Source organism: Syngnathus floridae, chromosome 10 (genome assembly GCF_059516105.1).
Source record: "Syngnathus floridae isolate MCC-2025c chromosome 10, RoL_Sflo_1.0, whole genome shotgun sequence".
In the NCBI taxonomy this organism is placed as follows: domain Eukaryota; kingdom Metazoa; phylum Chordata; class Actinopteri; order Syngnathiformes; family Syngnathidae; genus Syngnathus; species Syngnathus floridae.
Window position 1 is genome coordinate 12,138,403 of NC_142422.1, and position 17,966 is coordinate 12,156,368.

General features: G+C 48.1%; 1 protein-coding gene and 1 long non-coding RNA gene across 4 annotated transcripts; one reads left to right on the plus strand and one right to left on the minus strand.

The window, feature by feature from the left end:
• Nucleotides 1-109: 109 nt before the first annotated feature.
• itga10 (integrin, alpha 10) lies at nt 110-15,134 on the minus strand. Its single transcript, XM_088387776.1, has 30 exons — nt 14,802-15,134; nt 14,676-14,727; nt 12,203-12,314; nt 12,019-12,128; nt 11,860-11,948; nt 10,604-10,718; nt 10,409-10,536; nt 9,158-9,306; nt 6,120-6,270; nt 5,320-5,485; nt 4,749-4,819; nt 4,527-4,671; nt 4,037-4,185; nt 3,822-3,965; nt 3,475-3,678; nt 3,267-3,397; nt 3,029-3,195; nt 2,817-2,959; nt 2,633-2,743; nt 2,468-2,553; nt 2,240-2,381; nt 1,992-2,084; nt 1,752-1,918; nt 1,581-1,665; nt 1,344-1,457; nt 1,169-1,276; nt 986-1,099; nt 677-772; nt 488-601; nt 110-402 (listed from the first exon to the last, which is right to left on the minus strand). Exons 2-30 carry the CDS (start codon nt 14,725-14,727, stop codon nt 352-354), a joined length of 3,507 nt encoding a protein of 1,168 aa, XP_088243902.1. The 5' UTR covers nt 14,802-15,134; the 3' UTR covers nt 110-351.
• Nucleotides 6,048-17,809, plus strand: LOC148392510 (uncharacterized). Of its 3 annotated transcripts, none has more exons than XR_015860980.1 (7): nt 6,048-6,422; nt 6,514-6,796; nt 11,204-11,243; nt 11,803-11,901; nt 11,971-12,150; nt 12,237-12,363; nt 14,781-17,809. It is a non-coding gene; the product is annotated as an uncharacterized LOC148392510 (long non-coding RNA). The 3 variants fall into 3 exon arrangements; XR_015860979.1 differs by having other exon boundaries at nt 6,049-6,422; nt 6,544-6,796; XR_015860978.1 differs by having other exon boundaries at nt 6,050-6,796.
• The last annotated feature ends 157 nt before the right edge of the window (nt 17,810-17,966 follow it).

Sequence of the window (17,966 nt, forward strand, 5' to 3'; positions counted from 1 at the left end):
CAAGGTAGTTCCCATCCTTTCTGCTTAATTAAGGTGAAATGGCCACAAAGAGCATGTTTCATCCGTTTTAATTTCTAAAAAAAAAATTGAGCGTTTCGAGACGCAGGGATAGTTTGAAACGTAAAACCAAGAGCATGTCTGTTTATTAAATTAAAAAATGTGATTTGAACCACTTCCAAATGTAATATTTACACAAGTGTTCCCAAGCCTTGGACCAGTGGCGAGTGCATTTCCGTCATAGGGCCCCTTTGGCTGTCGCGGGAGCCGGATGCTTTCCGTCTTTGGACCCGCTCGAAGGCGGAACGCTTGACAAGCCCGATGAACCCAGAAATGTCCCAGCAAGTACTGCTTTCACTCCTCTTGGTTCTCATCTTCTCTGTGCTTGCGCGCGAAGAAGCCCAGCTGTGCAGAAAGGACAACAAATGATGTGATTGCTGCGCTGAGACCAGTCGACTTGACAAACATCATCTGTGTTCCACACGCTCACCTTCCATAGAATGAAGATGATGAGCGCCAGGAGCAGCAAGCCACCAATGATGCTCCCGATGAGAATCCACAGCGAGATGGGGATAGCTCGCCCCTTCAGCACCTCCAGCACAGTCTGGAGGCAAGCGGACATGTTTGAGAAATTCAAAGTTCCTCATCTCTTGAACGGCACATAGTACGCTGCCGTTACCTCTCGCCACACCGTTCCTGTTGCCAAGGTGATGAGGTTGGTCTCGCCAGGTGCGATGTGATACATGCTCACGATCCTCGCTGACTTATATTTGGCCTGCAGAAAACAAGGACGCACAAGGGGTGAGCTCAATTTCTTAAGCCAAAGTGGCTAATTACATAATCATCCTGAAAGCAACATCTGGAGGGGCAAAAAAAAAAATATATGAAGAATTATGTAATATGCATGCCATGCCAGTAGTTGGCGATGTCACATCAAATAAAGGACTCGCCGCAGTGACTCACTTGTGTGATTCGCTTGGCTGCTCACCTTTCGGAAAAAGTCATCATGGACTCTGCGGCTGAGGCGAATGACTTCAGCTTGTCCCCTCTGGAGCTGCTGGACTTGACACGTAATCTCTATGCACCACGACCTGCTGCAGTTCTTTGTGAAGATGGTAAATACAAAATCAGTTTTTGAGGATGGCTAGCCGCGATGCCCCGAGGGCCTCACCAGGACGTCGTTCTCTATCATGTCTTCGGGGTGCAATGGACGCACGTCTTTCTGGCGGCCTTTCAGCGTGGCCAGATCACTTGTGACACTGCAATTGACGGCTGAGGCCTGGGAGACAATTCCAGTGTGTCACCCAGAGACGAGGAAAGGGGTGCTCGTGACGGGGGGAACTCACGTTGTGAGAAGAGATGTCTGTGACCGTCATGAAGACTTGGTCTTCCGCAGCCGCCGATGGCAAAAGCAGCCTCAACTCCAGATTACTCACAGGGTAACAACCCAGGTTCTGGAGCTGCAAACAAAAGTTGCCTCTAATTTACAAAGTCAGGAGTCTTTTTCTTGTTAGAACTAGCACTGGGGGAGAAAGCCAACTCGCCGGTTCTGCCCACTCACCACTGAGGTTTTGTGAGTGTACCTTAAAGTGCGTGTAGAACTCTGGCCCAATGGCTTCTGACATTGTCCGCGTGGGATGCACTTCATATCGGTTTAAATTTGAATCACTGCAGAAGGAGGAAAACGGATGTGAAGACCCAACGGCAGGACCCCAAAATGAGGCCAGAACGGTTATGGTGCCACAGGCTTCTACCTGCTGACGAACAAGTCGGGCTCATACTGGACAAAGCTCTGCAGCTGAACACTGTTGTCCCCTAAAGTGTCTACTCGCTCCACACTATCGCTGGCTACATTCAACTTCATTTGGATTCGATTGTTCAGGGTAGCACAGCTGAACTCAAATTCCAGCATGAAGTTCACCTTTGGTCACAGAGAAGACACGGATTACATGGGTGCCGTTTGCGTCATGTGATGCGCTTATTCCCACGAGTACCTTGGACTGGGAGCGGAAGACCGGGTAGCTAACATTACACGAGTGACTGTTGGAGCCCAGGCCTGTACACTCAATCTTGAAGTTGCTTTCTTCCTACAAACAAAATATGAAACCATCCAGAAAGGAGATAAATTTACTTGATTGGAATAGATGCAGTCCCAAATGACCCGCCAAAAGTGTGGTGCCCTTTTGACGAGATGCCACCACTAGAAATGTAATCCTGCCAAATTCTTGTCGTTGGGTCATACCCGAATACTTAGGCTGGAGAAGTGCAGGTTACGTGAATAGTGCAGCGTCAGGCTGGTGTTGTAGGCGTTTTCCAATCTGTTTTCCAGTTGGACTTCCACTGACATACGCCTACGAGGACTGCGGATCACATAAGGTTTGTGTCTGTGGAGGAAACAGGAGAACTTTGACTCTGTGGAACGTTAACAGCTGAATTGTCATGTTCTGACTGTGCGGTTACACAACCTTACCTGGTCCCAGAGATGTCCATTTGGGCCTGTATGACTAAATCCGTGGTGCACACGTCATCCTCCCCGCAGTCTTTAAAGAAGGGGATCTGCTCAGGGACACATGGAAAGAACATCAGGTTTGGCTAGGGAAAAACAGGAACTGTGGGCCCACCGTTTTTCACTCACGTATTTCTTGACGGATGTGGGCCAGCCCTCGTCCAACACGGGACCGCTCTGAGTGTCGTTGATCTTGAAGCGCAGTGAGAAGCTGATTGGGCGAATGTAGTCTGCTGTGTCCTGTTAGCGACAAGGGATGAAAATGTGAAGGAGTCTTGCTCGAAGCTTGTGAATGTTGGCCTGAAATGCTCACATAAACGTGGAAGGGTAGTTTGTAGCACAGAGTCTGTCCCGTGTGAGCCCGCACCGCCAGCTGGGTCAACCTGTGGGAGCTGTCGTCAAACAGCGCCCGGGCTGACAACTTCCTGTCGTCCAACATCGCCGCTACCCACAAATCTGGGAAAGATATCAATCGAGTCAGTTTTTGTGAAACCAGACCTGGATTAAAGGTGGCAAGTGACCTACCAAAGCCGTTGCTGCTCGGTCCAGGGGAGCGGGACATGGCCGTGAAACAGGCGGTGGCGTCAAGGCAGGCGGACTCTCGCCCACCGCGCTGGCACGTCTTTTGGATGACATTGATGGAGTGCGGCTGGAAGGACAGACTGACGTTGATCTGCACGATGCTTCGAGATCTGCAAAATGAAGGATGAATGCTGGAAATAACCTTCTACTTGATGGACAGTCCCTGTTTTTTTAGGCTCACCTGAGCAGCACGGCACTGCCGTGGGCTCCCACTCCCAAGTCGATCAGCCCGTCTCCATCCAAGTCCAACCTGGCGCTAACACTACGGCCAAAATACCGCAAGGACGGGGACACTGACATCCCGGCGATACGCTGAAAATCAAGCAACCACTCTGATTGGATTCTGGAATACTTTTGTGAGGTCACAGGGGTTAAAGACTGCCAAATACCTGTTTGTAGCGGTGGTTAATGTAAATACTTTGGCCGTGGTACACGTACACAGCCCCACGATGGTCATCTTCCAAGGGGGCACCCACCAGTAGGTCAGTGAATCCGTCATGGTTGAGGTCCGGCGCAACGGCCATTGCGTAGCCAAACCTAGCATCTTGGGACTTTTCGTCTGATTTCAGCGTACCGTTTGAGACAAATTCCTCCTGAGAAAAAGGCAAGGACATGGAATACAAACTGGGAACGATAGTTATCGATGGTTGAGTGCTTTGAATGTCCGCCTCATGGTTCTGAGGTTTGGGATTCAAATCCCACCCATGGCGTGTTCCCCGTTTTTGTGCAGTCTTACCCCACTGAGTGTGTAGATGTAGACTCTCCCAGCTTCTTTGTTCCCGGAGCCCAGGTACATGGGTGCTGCAACCAGGAGAACATCAGTGATTCCGTCCTGGTTGACATCCACACCGCACAGCTCGCTGCCGTAGTAGGAACCGATCTAGGGGCGGCAGTCATGTTCTTTCAGTTTCCTGACAGCAGGGGGTGGCGTTGTCACTCTTGGACTTGCACCTGTTCTCCATTGAGGGCCTGCACGATGTTGACGTCGGCGTTGTCGCTGAGCTCAAACAAGATGACTTTGCCTTTGTGCTTGAAGCGCGGCGCACCCGCCACATACAGCCTCCTCCAATCGCCCACCAGCACAGAAGACACTGTGTAGCCTGCGCAAATAAACCATCGGCCGGGTTCTTGCATATAAACTCCTGGAAGAACTATCACTTTACACTGACTGGAAAGATGACAGCAATGACTTTAGCACAGATCTGTGGCTCTTTAAGATCCTGATACACAGCCACTCAAGGCTACGTTGACATAATGTTTTAGCTGATTTAATGTTCTTACGTCTGCTCTGTTTCCCAAATGGGACTCATTGCTTGCTTTGGATGATCCCCAAATTGGTTTAAAATCTCTCTTGAATACGAGCCCAACATCATGTGGGATCAACAAACAGAATCAATTACTCCTCTCTTGTCTGATATCACGATTTAGATCTGAAATGTACCGAGATATGCTGCATGATTTTTCAGCTCCAGGGGGAACTCGCTCTCGAAGGCCTCTCTGGCGGGCACGATTCTCCCGTTGGTGCCCTCCTTCAGCACGCCGCCGTCCCAGTCGTAAGCGCCCACCATCCCAAACAGGATCCCGTCCTGAGCGCGGCGCCACCAGACAAAACCATGAAGACGCAGAGAGTGTGCAAATGCGCGAGGGACGAGGTGGGACTCACATCCAGCATGTGGGTGGAGAAGCCGATCTGCGACATCTCCATATGGAAGGAGCTCTGGTTGCCCAGAGTGCCTGCGAGGTGAGCCAGAGCACAGAGGTAGAGTATGGTGAGCGCTCGGCATCCTCTCGTTGCTTGATATATCCTGCCTTCCCTCCCTTCCTCCTTCCTTTTCAGTACGTTCTCAAACTCCACAGGTGACAGCAAAGCCGCACCCTTTTCCTTTGCTGTCTGATTTCTTAGCGTATTTTTGCTGGTGTCTCTTTTCAACACTACTTCCTCTCCTTATATATAAACATTGCTGCAGTCATTTATTCACCGGATACGCACTTGCACTTTTTTGTACTCAACGCCATACTTCTCGTTTCAGCTTTCCAACCTTTGAAGTCATTCAAAAGTCCCGTGTTTACTTTCTTATGATTTGATGTTACAGTCACTCAATATCATATTCGGTCTAGTTCAGGGGTTAGACAAATCGCTTCCTATTGAAAACGTGTCAAAAATGAGCTGCCACGTTTTTAGATCTGCCATAATTTCCTTTGGTGGACTCATCTGCTTGGCTCCAACCACCCACCTTCCAGTGAGAAGATGCGGTCTCCCAGAGCGTCCACGATGTCGTTGAGAGCCGCTTCATCAGTCACGTTAAAGAAGTACTTGTCGTCCGGATCGCTGGCGATGTACTTGATCTCGTTGATGAAGGTGTCAGGGTTCTGCTGCCTTCGGTGGTAGTGGCCCAGGACCTGCGGAATGTCAAAACCGAGTCACTGCCACGTTTGAATGTGAAACTAGTAGAGAGCATAAACAGCAGTGTTGCCGAGAGCAACCAAAAGGTGGTCCTGGTCATGCAGTCCTGACCAACTTTTCTACTGCTTGGTGGCTTGAGACACAAATTGAATTTGTATCATTACCACATTCGTGTCTCAAATCATCCCCGCCCATCAAAATGCGGGTCAGGCAACTGTACACGACTGTCTGGCTTTTCTCAACAAAAGGCAACAAACGCACTTTCATTCTCTCGTGGCCACGGGAGGAGTTTGCGGCGTTCGCCCACAAAAAGCATCTCCTGTTGCTGCGTAGGCAGGCGGAGCTTATTCAAGGCCACTGCGACCAAAGTGTTCATTTGGTAATTGGAAGACGCTATTTAGGGGTCGCCAGCATCTTGAGGGCGTGTGGAGCAAACTGTGTGAGGAATGTCAGGGATGTGTCATCCCTCTTTAAAATAGTGCTTCACTTTTTATTGGACGGTGGTACTTTCCAGATATAAGCCGTCACTTCCCCAATTTGCGTCAAACAATGTTGTGAAATGCCTGAATAGATATGAAATGAAACTTGATAGCGAACTAGTGGAACTGTGAAATCAGAAGTCCCACTCACGGCGATGGCGTATCTGGTTATGTTTCTGCTCTCGCACTCCAGCAGAGCGTCGGGCAGCTCCTCGCCGTCGTGCGACTCTCCGTCCGTCACCACGATCATCACCTTGGTGGCGCCCTCCCTCGCACCTCGCTCGGCGCTGAACGCCTCCGTGCTGCATCGTGCGTGAGTAGAAAATAGAAGTTTTGTTTACAAAGAGAGACACATTTTGTCAGTAAACCTTAAATGGGAGTGGCATTAAAGCGTCTGAGGCCTCGCAAGTCAAAGCAGAAAAAAAAATCTGAACGCCTCATCTTGGAAAAACGGGTAAGTGGGATTCTTGTGCAATTCAAAAATTGAAACCTCAGATGAACTGTTGTAAGAAGCCCCAAAATGTTTGTTTGACGCTTTGCATTAGACTTTTTCACAAGTTCCCCACCCTCCATAGGACCATTTCAGCACCTGGCCATTGCATTGACAGGACTGATGCAGATCCCGAGTGGACCACACATTAGTCATACTGGACACAAATAACGTAGCCGCTCTTTGACTCAAAAGTGGGCAGTGTGTGTCAGGGCATCTGTGCATTCCTATGCAATGGTGGCATGATGAAGAGGAAGCTTACACGCACAGACTGACCAGAAGCCACACCCTGTTTGTCTGCATGAAACCTGCACTCAGTGGGACCTGCTTTACGCTTGGTAAGCCACACACACACACACACACACACACACACACACACACACACACACACACACACACACACACACACACACACACACACACACACACACACACACACACACACACACACACACACACACACACACACACACACACACACACACATGCACGCACAGTGTTGGGGAGAGCGGGAAGCATCGTCACTCAAGTCATTTTCAGGCGTCACTCCAGTCCCCGGCTAAATTTAAAATTGTGGTCGCCAGTCAGCCAGCCCAAGTGCAGAAGTTAAAAACAAACGTTTCCTTCCCCCAACAAGCAGTCTGAAAATTACATAGGGCGAAAACACGAGGAGGCCAACAGACCGACGAGCCAGAAAAGGCGTACGGAGAAAAGAATGAACTTAGCAGTGAGGATGTGTGTCAAGAGACATTCATCCGTTCATTCTCGGTAGCACAATTCCCTAACGTGCAACTTTTCCCCGTCACAATGGTGAGGCAGAAATGCTAGCTTGCGCCCTGCCGCCTGTATCGAAACATTGCGGACAGAAACGCACAAGTTGTCCTCATGTGAACTAAACAATACAACAAGAGGAGGCGTAAAAGGAAAATGTGATGACACCCAAAATAGCATCCAAATGAAAAGAGAAGTGAGAAGGGGGAGGCCGAAGATGAGCTCATTTACAGGCCGCCAAACTTTTACAAGCCGTGCGACAGAGTCGCACTCACACGCTGCTGACACACACACACACGGCCATGCGTGGCCGTGCGTGTTTTGACAGCTGCGGAGTGCAGCCTAGCCGAGCAGGCGCCGCCTCACCTGCGGCCACACTGAGCCAGCAGCCGGCCGCCCACCGGTGTTTTCTTACCCTCGTGCCAACTCCGCCCGCTCGCCCAGCTGTCACCGACCACTGTGTACGCGTGCATGTCAGGCAAAGGCAACATCGGAGGCTAGACGCTCACATGGCTGGCCCGATTGTTTTAGACTAATGTCCCGTCACTCATCGCTATGACAACAACAAGGTGTGTGTAAACTAAATAGAGCAGCGAGATAGTATCTCATCTCTGCAGCAAAGGACAATTTGGAGTCTTGGAAAGCAGAAGCTCATTGAGTCCAATTGAGGCTGTTTTCAAAAACGGAACCACAACGGAGCCGTTGGCGGCTTTCCCTCCACCAGGATCCCTTCGCTCACCCACGAGTGCCCTCCCCAATAGAAAAAGTGCAGAAAGGACATTTTGAAAGCGTGTCAATATTTGCACTGCAGTGTTTCACCGCCTCTTCAAATGTTGCATTTGAAATAGAGCACAAAACAGGAACTCTCCAATTAGCTGCGTGCGCGAGGGAGTGTGCGCATGTACGACTCCAGTAAAGCAGGAATTTGATTTGGAATAGAGAGGAAAAAAAGCAGGGTTAGTTTCAAGACTTTGTGGTTTTTCGCCTATAGCAAGCTGTTTCTTTAGGCCTGGCTTCGCGGGCCATCAGGCCTCGCCCCCTTTTTGGCATATTTCTTTCCGAGGGTGATCTGGAGCAAATTAAAGGAGCCAGCATGTTGCGAATATATTGTCAGTGAATATCAGATTTCATGAGAACGAGCTTTCCCCTACATCCTCTTTTAAAAACATATCTTCATCTGTAACACCTTGTTGGGAAAATCCTTCAATACATTCAGGTCAAGCAAAATGAAATCTTGCACATGCACGATCATCTAAAAACATGCACACAAATGCTACGGGGGCGTTTCCATGATTGGTGATTTTTTTTCTCAATTATGTATATTCATTCACAACTAATCATACTTGCACATCTTTCCAACTCAATATTTGAGCTCAAGTTTTTGAGGGAAGTGGAAGTCCACTAAATGTTTTATTTCATTTTTTATAATATATATGTTTTATAATATATATTTGATATTATTTTTTATTTTATTTACACATTTATATATTTTATATTTATTTATATATCTGTGATAAATAGTAAATGGAACATTACTAAATACCACATCCAGCTAGCATGTATTTAATATCGGATATGATTTTATGACTATAATTTGTCTTCATTCATTGGTTGGCAGAAAACATCAGACGGTTCTGCTTTTGAGGTGTGGAGGGTCCTATTTGAGCACGTTCTAAAGTTACCAAATATGGTTCCTTGCCCAAGATTAATAACACGTCTGGGTTTGTCTTCACGGCAGAAATATTCCATCTTTCAGGAAAGCCCGAGAGCGCGCAGCTGCTTACATGTCTGCTGCTCACATCGATTCAACATGCTTGTTTGGCCCTGACTGCGCACGCTTACGAAATTCAGACTTAAGTAAGACTCTAGTCCACCAAATGATTCGGAAAGCGCCCAAAGTGGTACTGGTGGTGGTAGATGAGGCCTACCAGGCCATGTTGATAGCGTGAGCCGTGCGCGTCTCCCGTCCCTCCTGGCGGCTGATGTTCTTGGCGGCCTCCACCACCTCTGGTGTGCTCTGGTAGTCTCTCAGCGACCACTCGTGGACCGCCACCTCGCCGTACTGCAGGATTCCCACCTCCACGCGAGAGAAACCAAACGTAGCAGCTCACAGTTAGTTTAGACACACTAAACAATAATCAAAAATAAAGAGAAGCCTGTGAATTTGAAACAACCACATAGCTTAGCCTTTCGGTCTGCTAACGCTACATAGCATCTATCTTGCGATGCTTTAAACCAATAAGCAATTGATTGAAGACATGATATGGCAACACATGTAGACAGACAATGTACTTAGTCATATATTCTTTATCCCCTGTATCGAGCCACTTATATTAGTGTTGTACTGATGAGCTGAGAGGAATTGCACATGACACATTAATGTTGCTTTTTCCCTTGCCAGAATACACATTACAACCGTTTTTGTTGTTTTGGGCGAAAAGGCTAAGACTGATTAACAGCATTGCTATTCATTTCAATGGGAAAGATGATTTGAGAAGAGCGAGCATTCACACAACCGATCCAAGTCGTATCTCAAGGCACCACTGTAGTCGTAGTCGACGAAAATATAAGCTAGAAGTCATAAAGAAAACCACAAGCGCCCCCCCACCTAAAGCAAACAGCGAGTTGTTGGAATCTTGGACTTCAATGGAAAACCAGAGGAATTTCCTTTTCACCCCACATTGCCTGTTTCTCTTACAACCCAAACCAACCTTCCTCCCCCCTCTCCCTCCCCTGCGCGTTGAGTTGGCCTCCAAATGCCCTTTGATGTCACAGCAACAATCCGCATGGACCGACTTCCTTTTCTGTTCTTGTGCATGATTTGGCCCAAAAAGCTTGTCTGTCACTTTTCTGTTGCCCAGGGTTCAAATAAAACCAACAAAGAGCCTCATGCAGAAGAACAGACTTCTTCTACAACTCAGCAGGCTGTTGTAATAGGACTCATTTTTGGACGTGGATAAAGAATATATGCCTGAGTATTGTTTTGAGTATTGTTTTGAAATACACAAGGTGTCATTCTCTTTGTTTGAGAGCAAACTTTAATCTGGAGTGTCTTCAAGCATCTTGAAGGTTATTTTGGGTCAAATGTTCATTAGTTGCTGAACTCTTGATTGTTGTTGGGTGACTTGTTGCTTGTGTAGAGGGCTCTTATCTGAAGTCTGTTCAACCAATAACCTTACCTGCATTTGGTCCGGGCTGATGTGGAACTTGCTGAGGATGTTGCTGAGGAAGCTCTGCACCTCAGACCAGGGGTAGATGCTGTTGGAGCCGTCCAGCACGATCACAATGTCCATGTACGTCGTGCACCCTGCGAGAACAAGACATATGGCTGCCTGCGTCTTTCTCAATGTACATGCCCGAGTGTTTGCGATTACGTCGTGCCGTCGGAGCGATGATCTCTCGCGGCTGGAGGTCGTCTCCAATGGAGGCGCAGATGCCCGTGCTGAACATGGACGTGCCGCACTCCTGAGACCACAGTGGCGCGCATGCCTGCCAAAAAAGTGCGGTCGCCCAACAAATTACACTCGTACCTCGAGGCACCACTGACACATTCATATCCAATAATAATGTAACCATGTCAATAATACAAGTGGGTCCGGCGAGACGTCGGTCTGGACCGGTGGATTTCTGCGCTAAGCTATCCCGGTGCTTGTTTGCTTGGGTCGAACGTGGTGTTTCACTACAAAAGTGACTAAATAAGGGCAGGCAGTGAGTAAAAGCAGGCAAGAGAGGCAGTTGGTCATGGAAAAATTACAATATGCGGTTTGGGGGACAGAACGGGAAGACGGAGAAAGTGGTGGTGGTGGTGGGGGGTGAGCATTGTTGTCATCTTGGCAGCACCAGAACACCAGACCAGTCAGGCAATTTGGATCTAATTGAGCTGAGAGTGAGGGAGAAGCACTACGCTGCTGGCGCTCACGTCAAAAGTGGGGGTGGAGAAACATCCTGTCCTATATTTTGCCCTCTTATTACAGAAAGTGGAGCCTTCGGAGATGGAAACGAAAATCAACAGAGGTGAGTTGGCTTTTTGTTCGTCTTTTATTAACAAAAGTCCGGAGACGCATTCCCAGCCCGTTATAGACCTGACCGCCGGCCTCAAGAAAAACACAAAAGTGGCGACTGCGCCCGACAGCTTTTCACAGACAATAAACGAGCCAGCTCCGAGACGTGCGAAGACATGCAGGATTAAGTGAAGGCACAAAACGCCACATGCTGAGTCAAACCCGGCAAGAGTCCAAATTACACGCCCGCACGCTTTTGGAGTCGGACCTCGGAGAGCTGCCAGATCCATTTCATGGATTTTGGGCCCCGTTTATTCAGGAACTATTTTGTCCTTCTTCCCATTTATTTTATGTAATTTCACTGTTGACAACTAGATGGTGAAAGATTATTTTGTCTGGCTGTGTAAATTTGAAAAAAGATTAAAAACAGCAAGTTGAGTATTTCTGAAGATTGTTGAATGTGAAATCCTCTTCAATCCTGCTTTTTGTGCATACAGGTGGCAACGTGTAGGTTCTTTTTGTAAAGTTTGTCTCTTGCTCTTTCTCAATATGTGTCTGAATCATCTTCAAAGTTTATTCAAAGACAGAAGCGGGGTAGATGCTTTCAAAACTGAGTCGGAGGCACGTACCAAGAGGCCGTCGGGTGAATCCGGCGTGAGAGTCATTCCCAGGTGAGAGTTTTTTAAGTTTTTTGAAATATTCCGAAAGGCCGCATCACCTGTGATGGATGCAAACGACAGCTCAGACCAATGGTTCTGGACCTTCACCCGGAGGATGTTGGCTCTCACCTAAATCCAACTTGCTGCAGTTGGAATTGCTCTCCTCCGTCACGCTGCATTTGTAGACGTCTCCTTTCCTGTTGCCGGGCCGCCCGTCCCAAGGAGCGCCCACCAGCATTCTGCACGGTAACCATTCTCAAGGTCAGTTAGCGGCAAAAAAGCAGCGCGCCACGGCCTAGCTCGGCAAACTCACGATTTCTCTCCCTCCGCTTCGTGCTGCAACACAGAGAAGCCGAAAAGGGCATCATCCGGACCGCCGAAGATCCGCGGATGCGTCACATCAATGTTGAAGCACTGGCACCAGCCTGCAGAATTGAGCACAAGCAAAAGAGCTCCCATCAATATTGACCAAAGGTGGTTTGGATGCACATTCTCTTGAATTATTGAGCCAATAATCAATTCTAAAAATATTGGATGGCTGCTGTCCTAGTTGAGAGCATTTCAAAAGAACCAAAGCGATTTTGCCAATTTTTCTTGATGTACGTATGATGATGCACTTGTCTTTAAATTGTCAATGTGCGCAAGGAATCACATACATCCACTCTTTAACTGCCGTCGGTCATTTCCAAAAAGAAAAATAACATATCAGACTAGAGCCCGCTATACTATATTTTTGTTTCGGTTTTGGGGAACACAGACTGGAAACCGGGAGGATGAGGGAGCCAGTGAAAAGGATGAATAAACAGCAGCGGCACACAGCTAGCAGAGCTGAAAGGGAGTTCAGTCCAGAGGTGAGGAAGGAAAGGCGTGTTGGAGTGAGGAGCATAGTGAGCACCCTGTTGACGGCAGCATAAGTCTGCCCTTTGATTCCGTCACGAGCGGTAAGATGATCGTCGGCTGGCTGGCCCGCTCCTGAAAACATGCTAGGCTTCTTCATTAGAATCTCATGGTGTCCATCGGAGCGGAATTCTCTTCGGTTTTCTTTTGCATACGTCAATGAGCGATTTGACATGGGTGACTTTTTTTTTTTTTATCCAGTGTACATGTCTTGCATGTGAGCTAAATTGTACCAAATGAAGTGTCTGGTGAGCTGACGTCACTTGCGGTTTTGCAGCAACTGGGTCCATTCGTGACCCGACTGACTTGACTGTGCAGCTCACGAAAGAGTGATGCCAATGAAGCCGTCGGTATACCCGCAAATTCTAACCAGGCGGACGAAACCGGAGATGCGGCCACGCTCCATCTGCACGTGTCGTTCTTGTCGCGCTTGCTCACCCGCCGCCGGGCTGTTTTTCTTGCTCGTTGAGTTGAATGCGTTTGCGGGCCAGCAGCTTTTGACGCAGCGTTTGGCTTCCAAGTGGTGCTGCTTGTACTCGTCCAAACCTCGAGCGACTTGGACGGGTCGCGGCCATCCTTCTTGATTCCACGCAGATGTTCCGAAGCCTTCGGAACGCCAGCGCCGAATCTTCCCTTTATGGGCCTTTGGGTTATTTTTGAACAGGTCATTGCCTTGGATTCTTTTCTTGTGGCCGCACGCATCCACACCCGACTCTCCACAATAAGATTCCTTCTCATCTCCTTGATCCTCCTCTTCCAAAACCATAAATGGCCTCTTTTTTTGTCTGCAGACCACAAGACCCCCCCCACGCCTTATAGACACCCCCCTGTTCCCGTTTATATATGACATTGTACCGCGGCCTGTCTTGACCACCCATTGCCATGACGACTGGCTGCAAACATTTATCGAGTCAAAGCGTGTCCAGATTCTTAACCGCACGTTCAGCTCTGGCTGTCTGAGTGCGTGTAATTACTTGCGTGCGTTGAGCTTGATGTGAATGTGTTTGGACGCTTGCGAGTATTTTGATGAAACACCAAAATAAGAGATCTGCTTTCATGGCTGACGACATTTTCAAACATGGCCTGTATGGGATGCAGTCCGCTTGATGAGGGGCTTGAACGCTGTTGCTCGCCTCTTTCTTCCCCTCCTCTCCCTTTTAGCTGAAGGCCCAGTGAGGTGTTGGATTCCTTGATTGGATTTCCCGTTTCACCGCAGATTGTCTCTCCATTATCTTGATCATTTCATTCTCATCCGTCACCCCCTCGCGGGGATACGGGGGTGGAAAGAGGTTCGGCGTGCGTGGGAATGAAAGTCAGCTCGATTAAAACGAGCAGAATTTATGAATGGCCGCTCACGTACAGGAAAACAGAGCGCGGCTGCTGCGAGCATCACGGCAGCTCTGTTGAAAGCATTAACATGACACGCATACTTGCTCACCTACATGCTGCTGTATGACACACACACACACACACACACATGCGAGAACACTTAAAGTGCAGGTTGGGAAAACACTAACAGAAGCAATGAATGCAACATTTGATCACAATCGCATCCGATTAGACACGCAGGAATCCAAGTACAATTGCATTGAGGTCATTTTGATCAGTAAAAGAGTAAAAATACAAGAAAAACAGGTCATGCTAATATCATATGCCATCCTGATTTTTCTTTTCACGCTGAAACAACCATACTCAGATAGTCCTGTATTCAAAAAGTTCATGATTCAAAGTTTTAGACACCAAAACCAATCGATATTGACTTGGTGGTCCACTAAAGAGCACTTTTTGCGTAACGGTAAACAGATTAACCGCTTCTTGACTGATAAAATTCAATGAAAATGAGCCATACGCATATTGGAAGAGAAACATGAATGAAAGCTGGCCGTTACCTTTAAGAAGGAAGATGCACATCAGGCACAGCAGGTATGCCCGCAGCTCCATCTGGAACGGCCAATCAGACTCCCACAATGTAGTTGTTTTTTTTGTCTCCCTAGCTTGTTGAAGAAACAACAAACCCTTTCGGTGGTGTCGTCAGTGCAGAGATGCGTCGATTCCAATGAAATGGTGCTGCAGTGGCATCTCGGCGGGAATTTCAGTTCGGCGTTGGGTGTCAGCAATGATCCGGATTGAAGTCGTATCCAATAGGCGACAGCGGCTACAAATTATTAAATCATGACAAAGCGAGAAGTGGCAGTTGTTCCTTTGGAGCGCGCCTCACGATCCACAAGTGTGCGTCGGATCGGCCACTCAACAGGTCCGCCGGGCCATGCTCCTCCTGCCTAGATTGGCTTGTGGGGAACGCGCGCGCGCACGTGCACTACAACTAGGCAACCCCCGGTGTGCGCTGCAGTTCCCAGTTTAACCTGTTGCGTTTCACTTTCGGGGGCAATGAAAGCGCGCATTCATCACGCCCTCCTCGCATCCAGCGCGTGCACAGCGTCTGTTCTTTTTGAACAAGTTCGAGCCAACGGCTCACTCTCTCTTAGACTACCCCCCCACCTCCCTCGTTCTCTCCCCCTCTCGCTGGAAGACTGGTTTGCCATGCTTTCGTCATTTGCGGCTTACTTAAATATACAGTAGTTGTAAAAAAAAAACTTGGTTCGTGATATTTCTCCTGGGAAACTGAAAATGGGAGGATTATAAACAAACCGGCAACCCCAATTTGGAACTAGATTATCTAGCTCTCATTTTCTTTCTCTCTCTAGTAAATATCTCTCTACTAAATATCCATCCACTAATCTTCCCTCCTTCCGTCCTTCCATCCTTCCGACCATCCATCCGCTGACTTTCCGCGAGTCGGATAAAATTGCAGTCGCTGACAAGAATAGGATGTGACGTTTCTGCCATCTGTCGGATATAAGCGGTATTGCGTGGCCAAAGGTTTGGTCCAAAAGTATTCGGACGGTTGCAGTGTTGGGCCGTGATTTAGCTTTTGTACCTCCATGATGAATTTGATAACAATTGATTGGTTTGATGACTTTGAGCTTGACGTCACACAAGAGTTAACGTTCAGGAATTGGTCAATTCATGAATTCAGTCATCTTCTGAGCGGTTTTGTTTGCTGTGGTAACCGTGCGGTGGTCTGGTGTTTTTTCTTGTGGCCATGAGCTGCCATTTTGTCCACTTGAGGGCGCTGCAGCTGTTCTAAGCCTGTCTTGGTTATCAGCTGGCCTCAATTTCTCCTTTTTTCGCTCACTCGTAAGATGGGCCTGGGCTCGTTTCTTCCCGTTTGCCTCGTGATAGTCACCTGATGTCAGAATTATCATTTTTCTTGCCCGTAATAAGTTACTGATGGGTTTGTGCCAACTTGGTTTATGAACTCACTTATGTGTGTCTTTAGAGCTCGACGAAGGAGAGGGGAGCCACTTTCTGTTTTCCACAAACGGGAGTAGTCAACAAAATAAAACAGAATGCTGAGTGGCCAGCGGGAGTTGCCACGTCGGTGGGATATTTATTTTTGATACAAACGTAAATCAACGACTGACCTGGCGGCGGAGACGGATTTCTGTAAAAGACCATCCAACACCTGCTTGTTACATATCATCCGCTCAGAGCGCTTGTGCGCGAGACAAGGTGATGACAGTCAAGTGTTAACAGACAAGGAGGTCGTCCATCAACGGGCACTATCTCATTTCCCCAATCACTAACTTTTGTTTCTCGATTGTGCTTTTCCAAAATGCCTTTCAATTCATCTCAAATCCAGGTTTTCTTGGGAGAACCTTCCAGACCTTACAGATTCTCCAACACAAACACGTATGCAGCAGCCTTTTAGTTTGTATGTTTCCACTTTTACAAGTTGTGCTTCATCCAGCCACGCTTGGCCACGTTGGTCTTCTGCGAGCACCTCAGCTATGCACCAGATGCTCTCGTCATCTGGAATTAGTCAAAAGAGGAAAGGACAGGACGGGGGCGGGGTGGGCATGTTAGAGCTCATGGAAGCGGGAATCCAACGTCATACGTGGTGGGGCGGGACGAGATCACCCTCGTGAATGTGGAAACTAAGTTGTCTCTCTCTCCGTCTCCCGTCTGTCCTCACTCACTTCCAGAGTCGCTAATTACACCGATCATCGGGACATTCATCATCGCTACAGTTCAAGACAAGCCTACTGTAAGGGCATTGTCTCATGCGAGAAGGGGGAGGGGAGGGGGCGGCAGTGGGAGGTCATACCAGGGCAGCGGTACCGCTTTTGATAAACGCTGCTCTCATTTGATGAGGTCTGCTGATGCAAAAGTAGATGAGTCACCATGTAAGGAAGTTTCTAAAAGATCATTCCACCTCCTTCGGGTTGACTCAAATTCTCCGATCCTCTTTTGTGGGGTTTTTTTTTTTTCCTCGTAAAGAAGTTAGTTTCTTCACAGACACTGCTTGGTCTGTATTTCTAAAGTGGGGCTGCACACTAGTTAATACTAAGGTCAAAACAAGTTTCTCATCTCGTGTGTTTACACATTAAAAGAGTTCAATTTGTGCAGGCAACTTCAAAGATTTGCATCTCAGATCGTCGTTCTCCATTGAAATGAATGGAAACGCTATTAATTTGTTCCAACCTTTCCAAAAAACAGTCGATATGTATGTAATATGATGACTTCTGGATGCTTTCATAATGCGTCCATTTGTATTATTCCAGTCAGTGGGAATGCATGCACTGGCGAAGAAAGAAAAGAGCCCCGCCCCCTTCCTCGTCCCATCATGTTGCTCCCGTGTGTTCCCGCAGGGCCTTGCTTCAGGTGCCCTCCCACTTCTTTCCCAGATTACAGTTGACCCGTGTTGCAATTATTGCTTCAGTTAAAGCACTAATCATCAGCCTTGCCTCATGTGACACATCTTCAAGTATACGGAGGTGTCCGCAATCCTCTGCCGCGCTCGACTCTGCCCACTCCCGAGCACCTACAACTAACTTTGTTGCTGTTCTCTTGACCTTGATGCCATGGATAAACATTTGTCTTCCTCACAAATCTGTGTTTGTGTAATTTTGCCAGGTTGTGGCGCAACATGCCGTCCGGTCACCTTTTGGTTGTTTTACGAGCCGATCCACTCGCGAGTGTTTGATGTCATCCGTGTGAAGAGCTTGGCCGTGCGTGTGTGTTTTTGTTTAGCTTTGCGTGTCCGGTGTAAGGAAAGGCGTTTTGAAGAGAGACGTGACAGCTGCTTTTAAGTGCCCCGGGGGGTAATAAACAGCTCG

Excerpts from the sequence above, each read along its gene's own strand:
- itga10 (XM_088387776.1), bottom strand. The coding sequence starts at position 14,727 with ATGGAGCTGCGGGCATACCTGCTGTGCCTGATGTGCATCTTCCTTCTT. Across the intron at positions 3,196-3,266 it reads GGCAGTGCCGTGCTGCTCAG|ATCTCGAAGCATCGTGCAGA; the intron begins GTGAGCCTAAAA and ends TTCATTTTGCAG. Across the intron at positions 773-985 it reads ATGATGACTTTTTCCGAAAG|GCCAAATATAAGTCAGCGAG; the intron begins GTGAGCAGCCAA and ends TGTTTTCTGCAG.